We start from the raw sequence: 16108 nt of genomic DNA on the forward strand, positions 1-16108 counted from the left end.
CTAATGCACACTACCAAACAATAATTCTGCATCTTCTCCAGTGACCTGTATGATTTCCACATTTAGCCACAAATAAACAAAAATCCCCATCAGGTTTCACCTGTCAGGGGAGGTGGAATGTATGTTTGTAAAACCTGTTTATTAAATATTATTTTAGTACCTCGGTGCTCGAGCTCAGGTCAGGCACTGGGGTTCCATTTTGCTCAGTGCTTCACAATAGTTAAAGACAATCCTTATTTTGCAGTCAAAACACCACTAACATCTTGATTCTGTGGGCTGTATTTTAAACTGCATCAGGAAAAGTTGAGTTGCCAAAAGAACAGGGAAGTTCAGTATACTCTGATAGTTTTCCTCTATTTTCAGACTCTTTAACTATTACAATTTCTGTATTCCTCAGTTGATAGTTTTAGTGATGCCATACAGAAGTATATTTATGTAAGCATCAAGGGAAATTAAAATGTTAATCACATTATTCATGTAGCCCTTTGTTGTGAGAACCACCTATGAGAGATACTACAATATGTATTTTACATAGCTAATAAAAGACAAGCCACTTTATGTTTTAAATCTTTATTAGATGGTAAATATTATTTCATTGCCACTTCAATTATGTGATGTGTGGATTTAAAATACAGCTGAAACACGGAGCAGTTATTGTTAGAAAAACTGGGAAAAGGGAGACACACATACATTTTTAAATACATAACGTGAGCCTGGCTACAGACAAAGTGATCAAACCCATGCAAGAGTTTATATCTTAAAAAAACATTTGTCCTACAAAACACATTTACTCTGACGATTACAACAGACATGCTGGATTATGATTTCAATGATTTTTTGAACATTTGATAACAGTATGTCAAAATGCACAGCAACACAGCATCTGCCACATCAATCTGATTTTTCTCACTTTTTATAACACGACTTCATGGAAATACCTGACATTTCAGCCTCCCTTCTCTAACCTTCCACGGATATGTTTGTGCAATAAAGCTGAAGCGTGGTCGCAGCAGCTTTCTCACCGTGCCAAGCACAAAGCTCAAGCAGCAGGCTTGTACACCAACCTCAGAGCCTTGGAAACATACATGTAAAAATGCTCAACTCAGCCTCCCCTCAGCTGCACAGAAAGATGCTTTAAATCGAATTTTGTTAAAAGTTATGCAGTTGGGAGCTTTAGGGTCTCTACATACACAGCATTATTTGTCTAATTCCTATATAATTTCAAACATACTTTCGGCTTTGCCTCACGAGTCACATTAGTTAGTAAACGGGGCAAAATAATACTAAAAAATGACGGCTTCTCCTGTTTACACCGATCCCTGCTACATTCACTCTTATTGTCCACAAACATGTTGGCTCTGGCAAGGCCCAAACTCGACCTGAAAAAGCATAGATGCATTGCAAACCATAAAGTAATTATGCTCCTTTATACCCCTTCCTTGTCGGACACAGATTTGTTTTTTAAAGGTAGTTATTAGTAGTAACGATAGTTACCTTTAAACAAAGCAAAAATTACTTGCTTTGGTTTTATTTTCTTTTCCTTTATGACTGCAAGCAGCAAATAAAAAGATACAGCACGAATCAGAACGTTTACTCGGTATCGTCAAGCTAACAAGCATTAAATAAACCAATGTTTTAATCTCTAATCAGGCCCTGTACAATGTTGCAGCCTTTCAGGAACCTTCGGTACGTTATTGATCCACTAGTGAATTACCTCCAGTCCAGCCATAGGTTGCAGGCATCATCATCCTTCGCTTGTCCTCGCGTTGACAACACTCCTTTTGCCATCGCTCCTAGAGGCCGCAAGATTCGTCAGTCCGGCGTGTCTGATGTGGTTGGCGGCAAGAACAACGAATAAACCGGTTACTAGCTGTTTGAGTTTTTTTTTTAAGGGAAGTTCTGAAACGGAGTACCCTGCGAGCTCTTCACCCTCCGTGGCAGAGACATGGCCCCAAACAGAGCTGCCGCCTGACGAACAACCACGTTTCAGGTTGTCTGGGGCTTGCTGGGACTCCCACTCCCCCCAAACATAAGGCAAGAACCCGGACCCGGGCACGATGTTGCAAGAACAAGACCCAAAAACGCGTGACATTGGCACTTACGCGCAGATGCCAAACCCGCCGCACCCCAAGGCCCCGCCGAGCGCCGAAAGAGCCCGGGGCTGCCGGAGCCTCGCGCCCGGGAGGGGCCTGGTTACGGGGCTAGGGGAGCCTCAGCGGGTGGAGGAGGGGGGCTGAGAGGAGGGCCAGGCTTCCTCAGCCCGCCTCCCCAGCGGGGCCGCACTCCCCAGGGGCATTTTGGCTTCGTTCGCTTCCCTTTTCTGCAACACTGCAACTCGGTAACTTCCAGGCCCGCCGCCGCCGCGAATCGCCGCTGCCCCTTCTCAGCCCCTCCTCCCCGTGCGTTGTATCCCTCCGCGCTCCGGCCGCCCGCACCTCGCAGAGAAAGCGCCTTTCAGCAAGCAGCCCGCCGCCTTCCCGCCCGCCCCGCCTCTGCCGCTCCGACATCTTCTGCCTCAGCCCGCCCGCTAATAAACACGTAGCGCTTGCTCTCGCCCCTTCTCCCCTCAGCCGGGCAGCGGCGGAGGCCGCCGCGGCGGCGGGGCAGGGGCAGAAGAACGCGACTCCCCCCTCCCTTTCCCCGCCTGGCCGCCGCCGCCGGGCGCTGGGGACTGAGGGGTGCAAGGAGCTGAGGGAGGAGGGGCTGCGCGCGCGGCGCGGAGCGGAGAGAGGCGCCGGGAAGGCTGAGGCGGGGGGCGCGGAGGAGGAGGGAACTCTTTCTCCGTGCGGAGGGATCGCGCTCGCGCTGGCTGGCGGCCGCGGCGGTAGCAGCGGCGGCAGCAGCAGCAGCAGCAGCGGCGTCGGCGTTGGCGGCGGGTCGGTGTGAGTTGTTTCCTCCTCCTGCCCGTGGGTTGAATGGTGGAGCCGACACTCTTCCTGGTGAACGAACAGTGACAGCTACCGGGCGGGCGGGTGCGTTTCGCTAGGACCCTACGCTGCCGCGGGAGCGCGGCCCGAACCTCCCTCCCTCCTTTTACTCCCCCCCCCCCCCCCCCTCCCGGTTTTCGCCTCGCCATGTCCGGGGACGGCGGCAGCAGGCACACGGCGGAGCTGCGAGCGGGTGAGTGAGTGCCGCGGAAGCCACCGTGCAGGGCGGCGGGAGCCTGAGAGGGTCGGCGGGGAGGGGGAAGAAAGAAAAGCCAGCGGGGAAGGGGCGAGCTGCAGCCTTCACCGCCTCTCCTCTACCCGCAGAGCTCTACTTCCTCATCGCTCGCTTTTTGGAGGACGGACCCTGCCAGCAAGCGGCTCAGGTAGGGATGGAGGGATGGAGGGAGGCAGGGATGGCGCCGCCGGGCCTGGCGGGGAGGGGGCGGCCGGGCAGGGCGGCGGAACGGGCTCTTCTTTTTCCGTATTTTCTTCGTTCTAAAATCCACATCCCTTTTCTCAATACATTCTCGCATCCCTTTTGTTGCTGCAGGTCCTGATCCGAGAAGTGGCGGAGAAAGAGGTAAGCGGTGCCGCGCACCCGGCTCTCGCCCCGCCTGCGGCCTCCCTCCCCCTTCCCTCTCTCTCTCCTTCTTCCCCCGCCCCATCCCGGGGCCCTGCCGCTGCCGGGGGGCTGCTCGGGGGAGGGGAGCCACTCACGGGGCGTCCTCTCTGCCCTCCCCTAGCTGCTGCCCAAGCGGACCGACTGGACGGGCAAGGAGCATCCCCGTAGCTACGAGAACCTGGTAAGCAGCCGGCGCGGCGGGCAAAGTTGGGTGGATTTTCTTTTCCCCTCGCTCTCCCTGAGCAGCCCTAGGAAAAAATTGAATTTCCCGCAAAAAGAAAATTACAACTTAAAAAAAAACCGCAAAAAACAAACTTGAGAAATTTTTTTAAATTTTATTTTTTTAACATAACCTCATCCTCGTCCTTCCCTTTCCCCCCCTATCCCGGGGGCAGCCGCGGGGTCCCGCCGGTGTAGCCTGCGCGGGGTAAATAACAACAAGCACCCAAGCCCCGGCGCGGCCTCGCCGGCTGCAAACAGAGGTACGTCATGGACGCGGCGCGGGCGGGCGAGAGCGAGCGGCGCGGGGCGGGGCCAGCGCGGGGAGCGAGCGAGCGGGCGGGCGGGCGGGCGGCCGAGGCCGCGCCGCCGGCAGGAGGGGGCGCTCTCCTCCGCATAGAGCCGCGCCGTCCGCACGCACAATGGCTCCGCGCTGCCGCGCACCGACCCGTGGTGAGGCAGCGGAAGGGGTCGGGGCCCGGGCCGCTGTGTTGAGGAGGCCTTTATTCCCCTTCGCCCTGCTGTTCACGGGTTGGGATCGACACGGCGGTTTGGGTTTGGTGTGTCCTTTCTGGTGCGGTGTGTGCCCGCGTTTCGTATTGCTTTTGAAGCTTGTATACAGTGTATCTGGTGTGTAGGAATAACTGGTTCACAGGTTGACATCACAAACTTAAGTGGTGTCGTTGTCCACCCCACACCTCCCCCTTGGTTTTTTTTTTTATTTTCCCCTAATTCCCCGTGTGTGCTTTTCATCTCTGGTGCGCATCAGTGATTTAAAAGTGTTGTCTGCGCGAGTGGTATAGCTCTTGCTAGCTGAGAGGGGCCTGGATATATTTTTCTTTAATATACTATGAACTGCAGTAGTTGGGGAAACGGCAATTAAGGTGCCTGAATTGTGTTTGTTAGCAACTCGTTGCTGGTATTATTTTTGTTACAGGTGCGCTGTTGTGCAATTTAGTCTCTGGATTTCTGAATAAGATTTCAGAGGAAAATTGAGCCATGTTTGTAATATGCGTCAAAGCAAGATTTCCCTTTGGGATTTCTGGTTGGTTATGGCAGTTCTGAGCTCCAGTACTTCTGAGACTTAGACCAGAGAACTTTTGAGCTTGCACAAAAGGAAACAGAGCAGTTCCCATCAGTAATGCATCCAGTAAATACTACTGGCATATACATTATCTTAGTTATATTATTAATGTTACAGTATGACTCATAGGTATTTATTACAGTTGGAACAGGTTTATTTACTGCATTAGTTTTCTCTGGAGCAAGAGGTAGATTGGCTCAGGCACTTTAATGCATGTGTTGTGGAAGAATTGATAGCAGCTGACTTGCTGAAAACTGATTCGTACATACCAATAGTTCTCAATTTTCCTGAAATCAACCATCAAGAAATTCAACTGTGAATTTCAGAGTGCTGGTACTTTTGCATTATATACTGTGCTTTACCTATCTATTTATAAGGTCATATTATTTATTTCAGGTAATAGTCAGAAGTTGGTTGGCAAAACTTCCCATGTTTCTTGCGGTTTTGTTTTTTTTTTCCAATAAACTATGAAGAATTGCAGGTGTACTCCTAGTGTAGAATGGATTTGGGTTTCTTCTGTATAGTCAGAGTATGAAAGGATGTGACAAAAGAGAAAGTGAGAAAAAAGGGAGTTTGAAGTAAGAAGACTTGATGAGAAATAAATTCATTCAGACCCTTATTTCCAAGAAACATGTCATGTTTGTTGGAATGTTGGTATTCAGTTGTAATAGATATGTAATGAGGTAAGATGTACTTACTCAAAATTTGGACTTGATCGTGGGTACAGGTATCAGGCAGTGTGATGCTGACAAGCACCTTTCTGTTTTCACAGTCTTCAGTTCCTAACAGAGTTTCCTTCCCTTTGTCCCTACCTACATGTTGGGGGGGGGGGGGGAGAAACTGGTTACTTTGTTCTTGATGCTTTTCTCCATCCTCTCTCTGCTGTTGCTTCAGTTGTCAAAGATTCATAAACTTTGTACTACTTTACATTTTAGGCTTGTGAAAGCTGTCACGGAAGTGTATTTGCAGTGTGGCAGTTACATTTCATACGAAAGAGATGTTTTTCACAATGTCTTGTTTCATTAAACAAAAAATTTGCTTATTTCAAACCAAGGAACCTGTTAAGGTAGAGGGTGATGATAAGCTAATTTTCTGTTTCTACATTTTTATTATCTTTTTACTATTATTTAAATCTTTTTCCCAGCTTTAAGATGCTGCTTCTTTTTTCTGGAGACAGCATTTTCTGTCATGTTGGTACCACTTCTCAGACTTGAAAGCCTTGAGCTTTCACTAAACTTCATAGAAGGAGCTGAAGGGAGAAAAGCTAAGAAATAAAAATACCAGTAAATGTAGTGTTGGATGTCTGACTTTTGCTCTTGGAGGGAATAAAGGCTCTGTGTAACATGGGTGGAATTTAATCCCAGGATCTGTCTTGTTGGTTGCAAAATCATGTCTTTTATTATACATCTATTAAGGTGCATATCTTTTAAAAGGATGATGTTTTTCCTGGTTCTGTCCTTGTTTTGAAAACACTTACTTAGGAATTCCTATTAGAACTAACTTTCTGTTATTAGACTAAAATTCACAGCCTTAGATACTTTATTTCTGTCACTTAATTCATGCAAATAATGTTAAATCCCATGCAATTTTCATCTTGTAAATTATTTTCATTTTTCTGTTTGGTCAGTGAAAGTAAATGTTTCATCATCTTACAAGCTAACACTGTGCTCTGCATCCTTGTAATGCTACAGGAAAATAAATATGTTCAGAAATGCTATTATAATACAGTTTACATTCTGAAGTGATCTTTTTTGAATTCAGAAGTATACTGTTTCTCTAATACACTTTTCTACAGCCACCATTTGTCATATATATAAACCGCTTGAATCTCACTTTGAGAGTGTGGTCTCATTTCAGAGCACCAGTCTCATTTTTGTGTGTCAGTATGAAGGTTTCTATTTGTGTGATAACAAAACAGTTTCCGAGAACTAAGTACGCCGGTAGGTCAGTCTCAGTCTGTGTGTATCAAGGTTGGTGAGACTCTCCAGCAGCAGATCTCGGGATGTTTTGCATTCTCTTGCATTAGTTGAGACTTTTTAATGGTAAGCCAGCTGTTTTTGTCTTCTTTTTGAAAGACTGAGGATTTCTCATGATGGGGGACAAAAATCGAGGAGTTTTATGAGTTAACAGCTCACTTCGGGAGAGCCTGCAAATTGTTTACAGATTGTGGTTAAAGATGTTGTTTAAGTGTTGTGTGGTTAGGCTTTAAAGCACCTTTGCTAGGGCCTTGACACATGCACGAGCTGTGCATCATCATTTGACTCTAGGGTAATTGTTTTTTCACATTGCAGTTTTGACGTGCGTGTAGCTGCTCTAATTGTACACTGCAGATCAAAGCTGTGCATCTCTGCTGCATCCTTTGTGTGGACATGAGTGCTCATCCCAGCATGCGGTTAGTTAGATAAGGGAGCTGAACTGTCTGAAAAATGCACAGTAAAAAAATAGGTTTTGGGTGGTTCAGCTCTCCTCTTGCATGCAGCAATGTGTGTCCTACCAGCACAGTGAGGGATGTGATAGGGTTGCGCCTGGAGGGCTTTGGCAATGTGTTGGTGTTGCTCTTTTTGGGAGCAGAGTGGACTTTAGATGGGTGAACATTAAGATTCACAGCAACAATTTAGAGCTACTGGATTTTTTTTTTTGTTTGTTTTTTGGGGGGAGGGTTGGTGTGGTGTTTTTTTTTAAATAATATTATTATTATTTTAAAGATCTTCTAGGTTATAAGCATCATACTGTGCATGAGTTCAATTTTTCTTATCCAAAATATCAATGTAACTGTCATTTTCACTGTTGAGTTAGAATTTTGTTCATGTTGGTGGTGGTTGAGGAGAGAGAAATAGGAAGGCGGTGTGACAGGCTTAGGGGGTAGTATGCCTTGTTCTCAGGAACAGAACAGTTTATTGCTGTTTTGTTCACATTTGTCCTTTTCTCTTCCCCTGCCCACAATTATTAAATGTGACTCAGAAATGATAAAATGGCTGTTTTCAGGCAATCCTAGTGTTTGTTCTTTTTTGGTTATGCAAAGGTATGTGAAGTTACAAAGTATCTGTGGGACTGGGACACTAGGTCCCTTACACAAACAATGAAATACAGTGCCTAAACTACTTTTACCAACATAGTAAAAGTCTTTTAGACAGCATTTTGGTTACTGTTTAATAATTCTGCTTTTTAATAAGTAAGCAGATAGCAAGTGTGTTTTTTTTTCTTCAGGAAATGTGCAGTAAAGGTATTCAAAGACATGGGGAGCAAAAATAAAAACTTACATTGAATCAGACAGCTGTGTCATCATCTAGTTTCTGTTATTAACAGTAATTTGGGGAGAGTCTATATTCAGTGCTTTGGAAGGTGGTCTGAGAGACTGGAGGTAAGAAAACCTGTGAAATCATTGTGATCTATGGCTGTGTTTTTGGTCTCATTGTCAGTGCTTCTGTTGGACATAAATCAACTTAAATGATTTCCTTTTAGTTCTGAAAGACAAACATTTCTGTTCTACAGGCTGTTCCCTTACCTGGGAAATTTAGGTAATGTTAGAGCCTCTCTGTTCAAACTGTTACATTTTGATGAGAAGGAGCTGTTCATTGTGCAAAATACCACACCTTCGTTTTGTTCCACAGATAACTGAGAGGGTTAGCTAAGTGACCTGCTTTGTGCTAGTTCTTTCAAACTGAAACTAAGGAACATTGATGAGAGATGAGATAAAGAGGTATATCAAGTTTCTAAGGTGTAACTTTTATTAAAAAAAACCAAAACAACAAAAAATGCACAAACCCCCACAAATGCATGAGTTTAAGATGGGCAAAAGGTGCACGTAATCTAACAGTAATAAGCATAGGTGAATGTCTTAGTTCATAAGGCTGAAAATGCTGCTGTTTTTCATACCTTCTCATGTGTAAATAGCAAGCTTGCTGTGGTGTGTTTTTACTAAGGTTTTTCATCTGCTCTGGCCTCACGTCTATTAAAAGTGTTAAATAGTTGGAAAAAATTGTATGTTCTTGAGATGGCTGGTTTCATACAAGTCTCTTTCATATAGAATCACAGAATGGTTTGGGTTGGATGGGACCTTAAAGATCATCCAGTTCCAACCCCGTCCCATGGGCAGGGACACCTTCCACTAGACCAGGTTGTTCAAAGCCCCATCCAACCTGGCCTTGAACACTGCCAGGGATGGGACAGCCACAGGTTCTCTGGGCAACCTGTGCCAGTTCCTTACTACCTTCACAGGAAAGAATTTCTTCCTAATATCTGATCTAAATCTCCCCTCCTTCAGTTTAAAGCCATTCCCTCTTGTCCTGTCACTGCATGCCCTTGTAAAAAGTCCTCCTTCTGCTTTCTTGTAGACCCTCTTTAGGTAGTGGAAAGCTCTTATTTAATTAGAGGAAAAAGTAATCTCGCATTAAAATAATAGGTGTTCCCATAGGAAATAGAGGTGAAGTATCCATATACTTTTAGCTCAAAGATAATTAGAAAGTACCAGAGAAATAAATACACTTTGGAGGAAATGGTTAATTCTCCAGTTCTCCTCTCCCTGTTGTTTGTTGCTCTGCCCCTCCAGCCCCCCAAAGGAAAAAAAAAAAGAGAATCCTTCAGGGAAAAGTAATTGCACTTCATTGCAATTCCTAATTTTAAAGTAATAAGGCACTTGCTAGTGGTACAGGGTACTGTATTAGATTGATGGTTTGATATAGTACAACAATCACTGTAATTCAATTGGAGCTTGTTTTGGGTAATATGTTACATAGCAGAATAGTTAAGCCAGGATAGCTGCTGATATTGGCAAGATAGAGCTCTTGCATCTTGAAACGAAGGTGGCTTACTGACTCTGGATTTTGTTGCTGAATGTCCTTGTGAGGAAATGTGTTTTTCTGAAAGATATTTACAGTCCGACTTGTAGTAAAGCATGTTAATTGTTAGCATGGGGAGGGGGGAATCCCCCAACAGCAGTACATCGGAGAGCGTTTCTGTATGCTTTGTGCTTAGAGCAGAATCCCGAATAGGGTCGTTTTTAACTTGATGCCTAAAAAATAACTGCATTATGTATTACAAATTTAACTAGAGTCTAGGTCAAATCTTGATTCTGTTCACGCATTCACTGTGATTCTGATGCTGAATTATTCTGCAGAGTCATGCAGAATGAAAATACAAGCACTTAGGTCTGTTTCAAAGATAATAAAGATTTGAATGTTTGTCGGAATAGCTGTGGAGCTGCATTTTGTGTATTCCCATGCTGTTTGTTTGGAATAAGTAAAGCTGGGGTAGTAGGTGAAGGGTGAAGTTGAAGATAATGCTTCTGTTTGTTTTCTAAAAAATACTATTTGTGCTTGAGATCTGTATTTTTTTTGTACTTGCTGACAGAATTCTGTTTTTTATTAATGTTTAAGAAATGTTGTCTTATGCAAAAATTCTATTCAAACAAGACCAGCTCTTTATTATACTTACAAAAGCATGTCTTCTGTGCATTTCTGTTGGAAGAAAGAGCAGAACTAGATGTTGCAAATAGCCTAATAGGAGGAGGAAAGAAATCAGCTAGAATTTCAGCTAAGTGGGATTGGCAGAGGAAAAAAAAAAAAAAAGAACAACCCTGGTGCTGTTTGACATCACAGTTTTGGCATAAAATTTTTAAATTCCTGTTTGTAGAGTCCAGTTCTCGCTTTTTCTTTAGAGCTGTTTGAATTTTAAATACTTGTACATCTGTTATTTTTTTTCCTTTTGCTTTTACTTTCTCTTCTTGGTATTAGAGATTGATATCAAGACAAATTTCCATCATTCTGTTGTGTTTTCATAAGCTTTTCTGTTTCTGACAAAGCTTGTAAAGTGTCCTTTTAAAAAATAATTTTATTTCTTTTGTCACTGAAATCTGATTTGAAAGTATTCTTGACAAGGGTTGCTTTTCTTTGTTATCTGTTTTAGGAAAAGGACTCAGAGTGGTGGGTATATTTTAGGTTCGTTCTAGCTTCTTTTTACAGTTAGTCAGTGCAAGAATTGTCTCCTGATAGGCTGTACTTTAGAAAAATGCAAATAATTTTAGCTTTCAAGCCCCTCTGTTTAATGTGTTAAATGAAAGACTTCCTTACCTTGTCCTTTCTTGAGTTGTGGCTGTAGCATTGTGGTTCTCTTCTGCAGTTTTTTTGTTTGTTGTTTTCAGTTTCTCAAAAGGGAGGAATCGGGATTAAGGTGAATTCGTGTTACACACTTTCTTTATTTGTGACTTCTACTGTAATGCTGATAGTCACACATACAAACTGTAACTGCAACAGGCTTCCTAGAGAGGTGGTTGCTGCTCCAAGCCTGTCAGAGTCGTGGGCATTTGGACAATGTGCTTAATACCATGCTTTAGGTTTTAGTGAGTCCTGAGGTAGGCACTTGGACTAGATGATTGCTGTAGGTCTCTTTCAACTGGAAATATTCTATTAATATTTTTAAAAGAACTTTGTTGTTGTTTTGTTTTTTGGTGGTGTTTTTTGTTTTTTTTTCCCTGATGGAGAAGAAAGTACTACACTGGAGAAAACTTACTTAATAGCCTGTTTGTAATGAATATTTGATTTCCACTGTTTATTTCTTTATAAATGAGAAAACGGGAAAGAAGAAAGTCCAAATAAACCTGTAACAAAATAAGAGGGGTTTTCGTTAGTAGATTTTACAAGCTTATTTTTATTACTAAAATAAAGTTGTATAAATTTTCTGGAACTGAGAAGTGTTTAGATGGCCAGTGTCACTGTGTTTTTTTTTTTTAAGGGTACAGCTCACTTAGTATTGTTGAATCAGTTTGTTAATGAGGTGGTTGCAGATGCTGCTTAGTAGCAGTATTTGGACAAATGCTGCGCAGAAGCATCATAAAACTGCTGCGTAATTTGGTATAAATAGCTGTTTTGACACAAGTGGACTTAGATGAGGAGAGACTATAGTGTGGGTGTGAGGTATAGATTAAGATCTTTAATAGGCATGATCAAGAGTAATGCAAATAGATCTCCCTTTCCAAAACATTTCCTGTAAAAACTACACGAGGAATTGAGCCTACCTCGTTTTTGTTAAAATAAAAAATGAACACATGGCTTATGACAAATCATGAGAAGTATGACTCAAGATGTCATCTAGCCGTAGTTTTGGAATGTGTCAAAGCCGATTTGCTTAATTTACTTTTGATTTTGTGTATTTGTGATGATCTATAAAATGGAAGGTTTTTGAGCAGGATACAGTGATAACCGAATTGCATATGTAGTTCTAATACTTGTGGTGAAACAAAAAATAATTCAATAATTATTAATCTTGGAGAGACAAGTTCAGGTTTTGCAGACGTGAAGTCTGTTTTCAGGTAGAATTATACAAAGGACAGTATTTAAGTTTTTCAACTCTTTTTGGTAGTAGAGGAGGAGAACAAAAACTAAGGAAATTAATCGGGGCTGTTGGTGGCAGAAAGGTACGTAGTTTTGTCACCTGTTACAGCTGTTCTAATATTTTAGGGCTCTCAAGCATGTTTTTGACTGATTCCTTCCTGTAGGAAAAAACTTCCTTCCTGTAGGAAAAAACTTCCTTCCTGTAGGAAAAAACTTCCTTCCTTCCTGTAGGAAAAAACTTCCTTCCTTCCTGTAGGAAAAAACTTCCTTCCTTCCTGTAGGAAAAAACTTCCTTCCTTCCTGTAGGAAAAAACTTCAGGTTCTCTTTACAATTTACTGATAAAAATGAATTGGAATAGCAAGTTCTGAACTGAGTAGATAATTTTTTGCCACCCTTCTAATGATGTTGAATTTAGACATTTTGAAGAGCTGATCTGTACAATCTACTGTAACTTGATTTAAAAAAAATTTTTTTTTTTTTTTTAGTAAGAGGCTTTTTCTTTTTTTAAATGACTTAAAAGATTCATGCAGGTTAACCTTTAGGGAGTCAAATTCCAGCAGCTTGCAAGGCCTTCTACAAATGTAACATAATTCACGGAAGGGAAGCCCTGCTTTCCTGGAAGCAGCTAAACATTTGCCTGCTGATGGGAAGTAGCGAATGAGTTCCTTATTTTTCTTTCTTTGTCCTGCAGCTTTTGCTTTAACTGTTAAATAGTCTTTATCTCAACCCACTGGTTTTCTTTCTTTTACCCTTACAATTTTTCTCCCCCACCACACTGAGGGGGAGTGAACAAGCAGCTGTGTGGGGCTGAGCTGCCGGCTGGATTGAACCATGGCAGGAGCAAAAGAGGAGCTTCACTTCCTTCACTAGAGTGTTGTGTTGGTGGTGGTGAGAATTACTGGTATAAGCAAGACTTTTCCAGAGTCTCGTTTTCAGACATCAGCACTCTTTATGTTACCAAACTGCTGGACTACATGAAGCGATTGTAGCTTGTCGGCAAGATAGGAGCACATTTGTTGAGAATGAGGTAAATTCCTGTTAATTAGGGGTAATATAGAAGCATCATTCTGCCTAAAATGTCAATCAAGGCATTCTCTAGTTGAAGAGTAACAAAACATCACTAGCTTCTACTGCAGTACCTTTTTTTTTTTCCTTGTTTCTGCAAAGTAAAGCTGTGAAGATGTATTTCAGGCTGTGCGAAGGATAAAACTGCTACACACTAGATCTTGTACAAGAACTGAAGAAAACAGAGTTTCTCCCCTTCCTCCTAATTTTATAATTTTAAGTTTGCTTTGTTATTGTCTAAGCTGACAGTAGCTTATCCGTTTTAAAAATGCTGTTTCTTAACCAAGAGCTTTATAATAGGATTGTACTGTTGACGCATTTGAAGCTTTTTTCCCTTCCTATGCAAGATGGTCTTCTGCTCTAGTATTATAGTAGTTCAAAAGAATGAACTGTGTTTTTTCTGGTCAGTCATTAATATTCGTTCAACACTGCTATAAGAGGAACTCTACTGATAAGAAGAGCTTGTTTTGATACTGTGTGGTTGAAAACAATGAGCAGTTTCCAAACTGGTCATGTTTGTAGCCTAATAGAGGATCATGCATACCAATTTTAAATTGCTTAAGCCAACAGTTTCAAGATAAAAAAAATAAAATCCAGTTGTGAAGCTTCAACAAAATCTTGTAACTGGTAGGTTGGAGGAGGATGTTTTTGAATTGTCTTCTACAAAGCAGCGTTATTTGTGGATCTTCCAAGAATTCTGTAAATAGAACCATAGAATGGTGTTGCTGTCCTTACAGTCTTTGTCTCATCTTTATCTTAGAGTAACTCAAATTGACCAGATCACTATTTAAATATAATATTGAATATATATACTTTACATTTTGTACTGTGGTTGTAAAGGTGCTTATTAAGTCTATGAGCAACTGTGCCTTAAAGTCAGAAAGCAGAAAATACCAAAAGTTCTCTGTACAAAGTGGCATGTGTTGAATAGAGTAGTAATTAGGACCAGCTGGAAAGAATTATTGCACTTAAAGGTCATTATTTGTTTGTATCCTTAATAAACTGTGATTTTTTTTTTTTTTGTGAATTTGTGTAACAATCTGGAAAAAAAAATCAGTAATTCTTCAAAAATACTGGGTTCTTTAGCAGATGTTTTGTTTGCTCTTTCATAAATAGGTGAAATATTACAGACACTTGGCACCTGACCACTTGCTTCAAATATGCCATCGACTTGGACCTCTTCTAGAGCAAGAAATTCCCCAAAGTGTCCCTGGAGTGCAGACATTATTAGGAGCTGGCAGACAGTCTTTGCTTCGTACAAACAAAAGTATGAAAAATTTATAATAATTTTGAGAGTTCTTGATATTTCGTGCCTCTTCTGAGTTTTTGCATGAAAAAGTGCTCGCCTATATTTTGTTTGTGTAATTTTTTTTTTAAAAAACAGGTTGCAAACATGTTGTATGGAAGGGATCTGCTCTTGCTGCACTACATTGTGGGAGGCCTCCAGAGTCCCCTGTAAATTATGGCAGTCCACCTAGTATAGGTAAGTCAGTTTTATTCTGGCATTGCCATTACCTAACTCCAGGTTGATTGATTATTGCGAGGATAAGAGCTAAGTAGTAGTGCTGTGCGTATTTGACCTTGTTTGTGTTATATACCTTACATTTAGTATCCTTTTTATTAAGATATATTGTCATATTTGCCAGTTTGTATGTGGGAAAAAAAATGGGTATTGTAAGTTAATACACTAGTTCTGCTCTGAAGCTAATTTTGTCTTTGAACTATGAAGAGGAATAAAATACATTTCAGCAGTGAATGCATGCAAATAAAACTTTTTCTTAAAGATGTAGGAAAGCTCTCAGTAGATAAATAATTAGTATATAACAACTTAAAACCAGGAGAGTGTGGTCTGCACCCATTGTTGGGGAGAATGAGTAATGTAGACTGGTGATGCTTTTCTTTGGAAAGATGTGAGTGTCTTGTAGAAGTTATTCTTTCTGCTCTTTGGTCCATTCAGTAATCTTGTAGCTGTGCTTTAGTTTGCTGTGCTGTGTCATGAAGCATGCATGTGCTGTCTGTACAGCTGAAAAAGTGAGAAGCTGGGGGTCAGAGGTGTTTTTTTGTTTTTTTTTTTCTTTCTTAGCTATTTTTAAGCTTTCATATGGTCACTAAAATATGTTTTAGTTTTCAACCTCTTAACAGAAAGATACATGGGTGTATTTTTTTTTTAGTTGCTAGAAGAATTAAGTTGTGGTATTTTAGGAAATTGTCATCCTTTTAATTTTGTCATGAATAGGAAAACATGCAAAATTACTTTTGTCTTTTCATCTTTTTCCGCTGATGTCCAGGGAAGGGGGAATGACTAAGACCATATTACCAGTGTGGGTTATACAAAAGCAGTAGTGATTTATACCAAACCAGTAGTTATAGATAGATGTGCAGTGTGAATAGCAGTGTGCAAAAGCTATCCAATTGATTGGTTCCTGATCAGGTGGAGCTGCTGCAAAGACAAAGGTTTCAGTCTTGGAAAGAAAGAGAAGGCTGAGTATATATTGGGAAACTAATGAGTAACAGTGTACAGATATATAGGTAGGTGCTTTTTGGAATAGGGGCATATTTAATGTGGTAACTTGCCATTACATTTTTTCAATCTCTGAACTCCTTTCAGAAGCTGTTGGTAGCCTGTAAGTTTTCCATTAATTGGAGGCATATATATAAAAATACATAAACTATATGACTGAGCTTAATTTTTGCTGTTTATATTATTTCTGATGAACTCCAATCTCAGAATGCATACCATTACAATTTACCCAGAGAATTAGTTCAAAAACATGATACAGCTGAGAAGCTTCGACTTGGTCAGGTGTCAAAAGTAATTGGTTATCTTGGTAGCTCTTTCATTTTAAAGCACAAGTTGGATGC

At 41.5% G+C, this 16108-nt stretch overlaps 1 protein-coding gene and 1 long non-coding RNA gene across 4 annotated transcripts in view; one reads left to right on the forward strand and one right to left on the reverse strand.

Moving 5' to 3' along the window:
- Positions 1–1564: 1564 nt before the first annotated feature.
- LOC133272848 (uncharacterized) lies at positions 1565–2421 on the reverse strand. Its single transcript, XR_009744585.1, has 2 exons — positions 2103–2421; positions 1565–1793 (listed from the first exon to the last, which is right to left on the reverse strand). It is a non-coding gene; the product is annotated as an uncharacterized LOC133272848 (long non-coding RNA).
- Positions 2422–2833: 412 nt separating this feature from the next.
- PHIP (pleckstrin homology domain interacting protein) overlaps positions 2834–16108 on the forward strand; it is a 110314-nt gene continuing 97039 nt past the window's right edge. For all 3 annotated transcript variants that reach the window (XM_061460431.1, XM_061460429.1, XM_061460430.1), the window contains exons 1-6: positions 2834–3120; positions 3252–3310; positions 3478–3507; positions 3671–3730; positions 14363–14513; positions 14631–14729. In XM_061460431.1, coding sequence (XP_061316415.1) covers positions 3075–3120; positions 3252–3310; positions 3478–3507; positions 3671–3730; positions 14363–14513; positions 14631–14729 — 445 coding nt within the window. In that variant the 5' untranslated portion in view covers positions 2834–3074. The remainder of the gene's footprint in view (positions 3121–3251; positions 3311–3477; positions 3508–3670; positions 3731–14362; positions 14514–14630; positions 14730–16108) is intronic.

The sequence above is a fragment of the Pezoporus flaviventris genome, unplaced genomic scaffold, assembly GCF_033815535.1.
Source record: "Pezoporus flaviventris isolate CSIRO_AGI_PZ_B2104156 unplaced genomic scaffold, CSIRO_AGI_Pfla_v1 ptg000031l, whole genome shotgun sequence".
Classification (NCBI taxonomy): domain Eukaryota; kingdom Metazoa; phylum Chordata; class Aves; order Psittaciformes; family Psittacidae; genus Pezoporus; species Pezoporus flaviventris.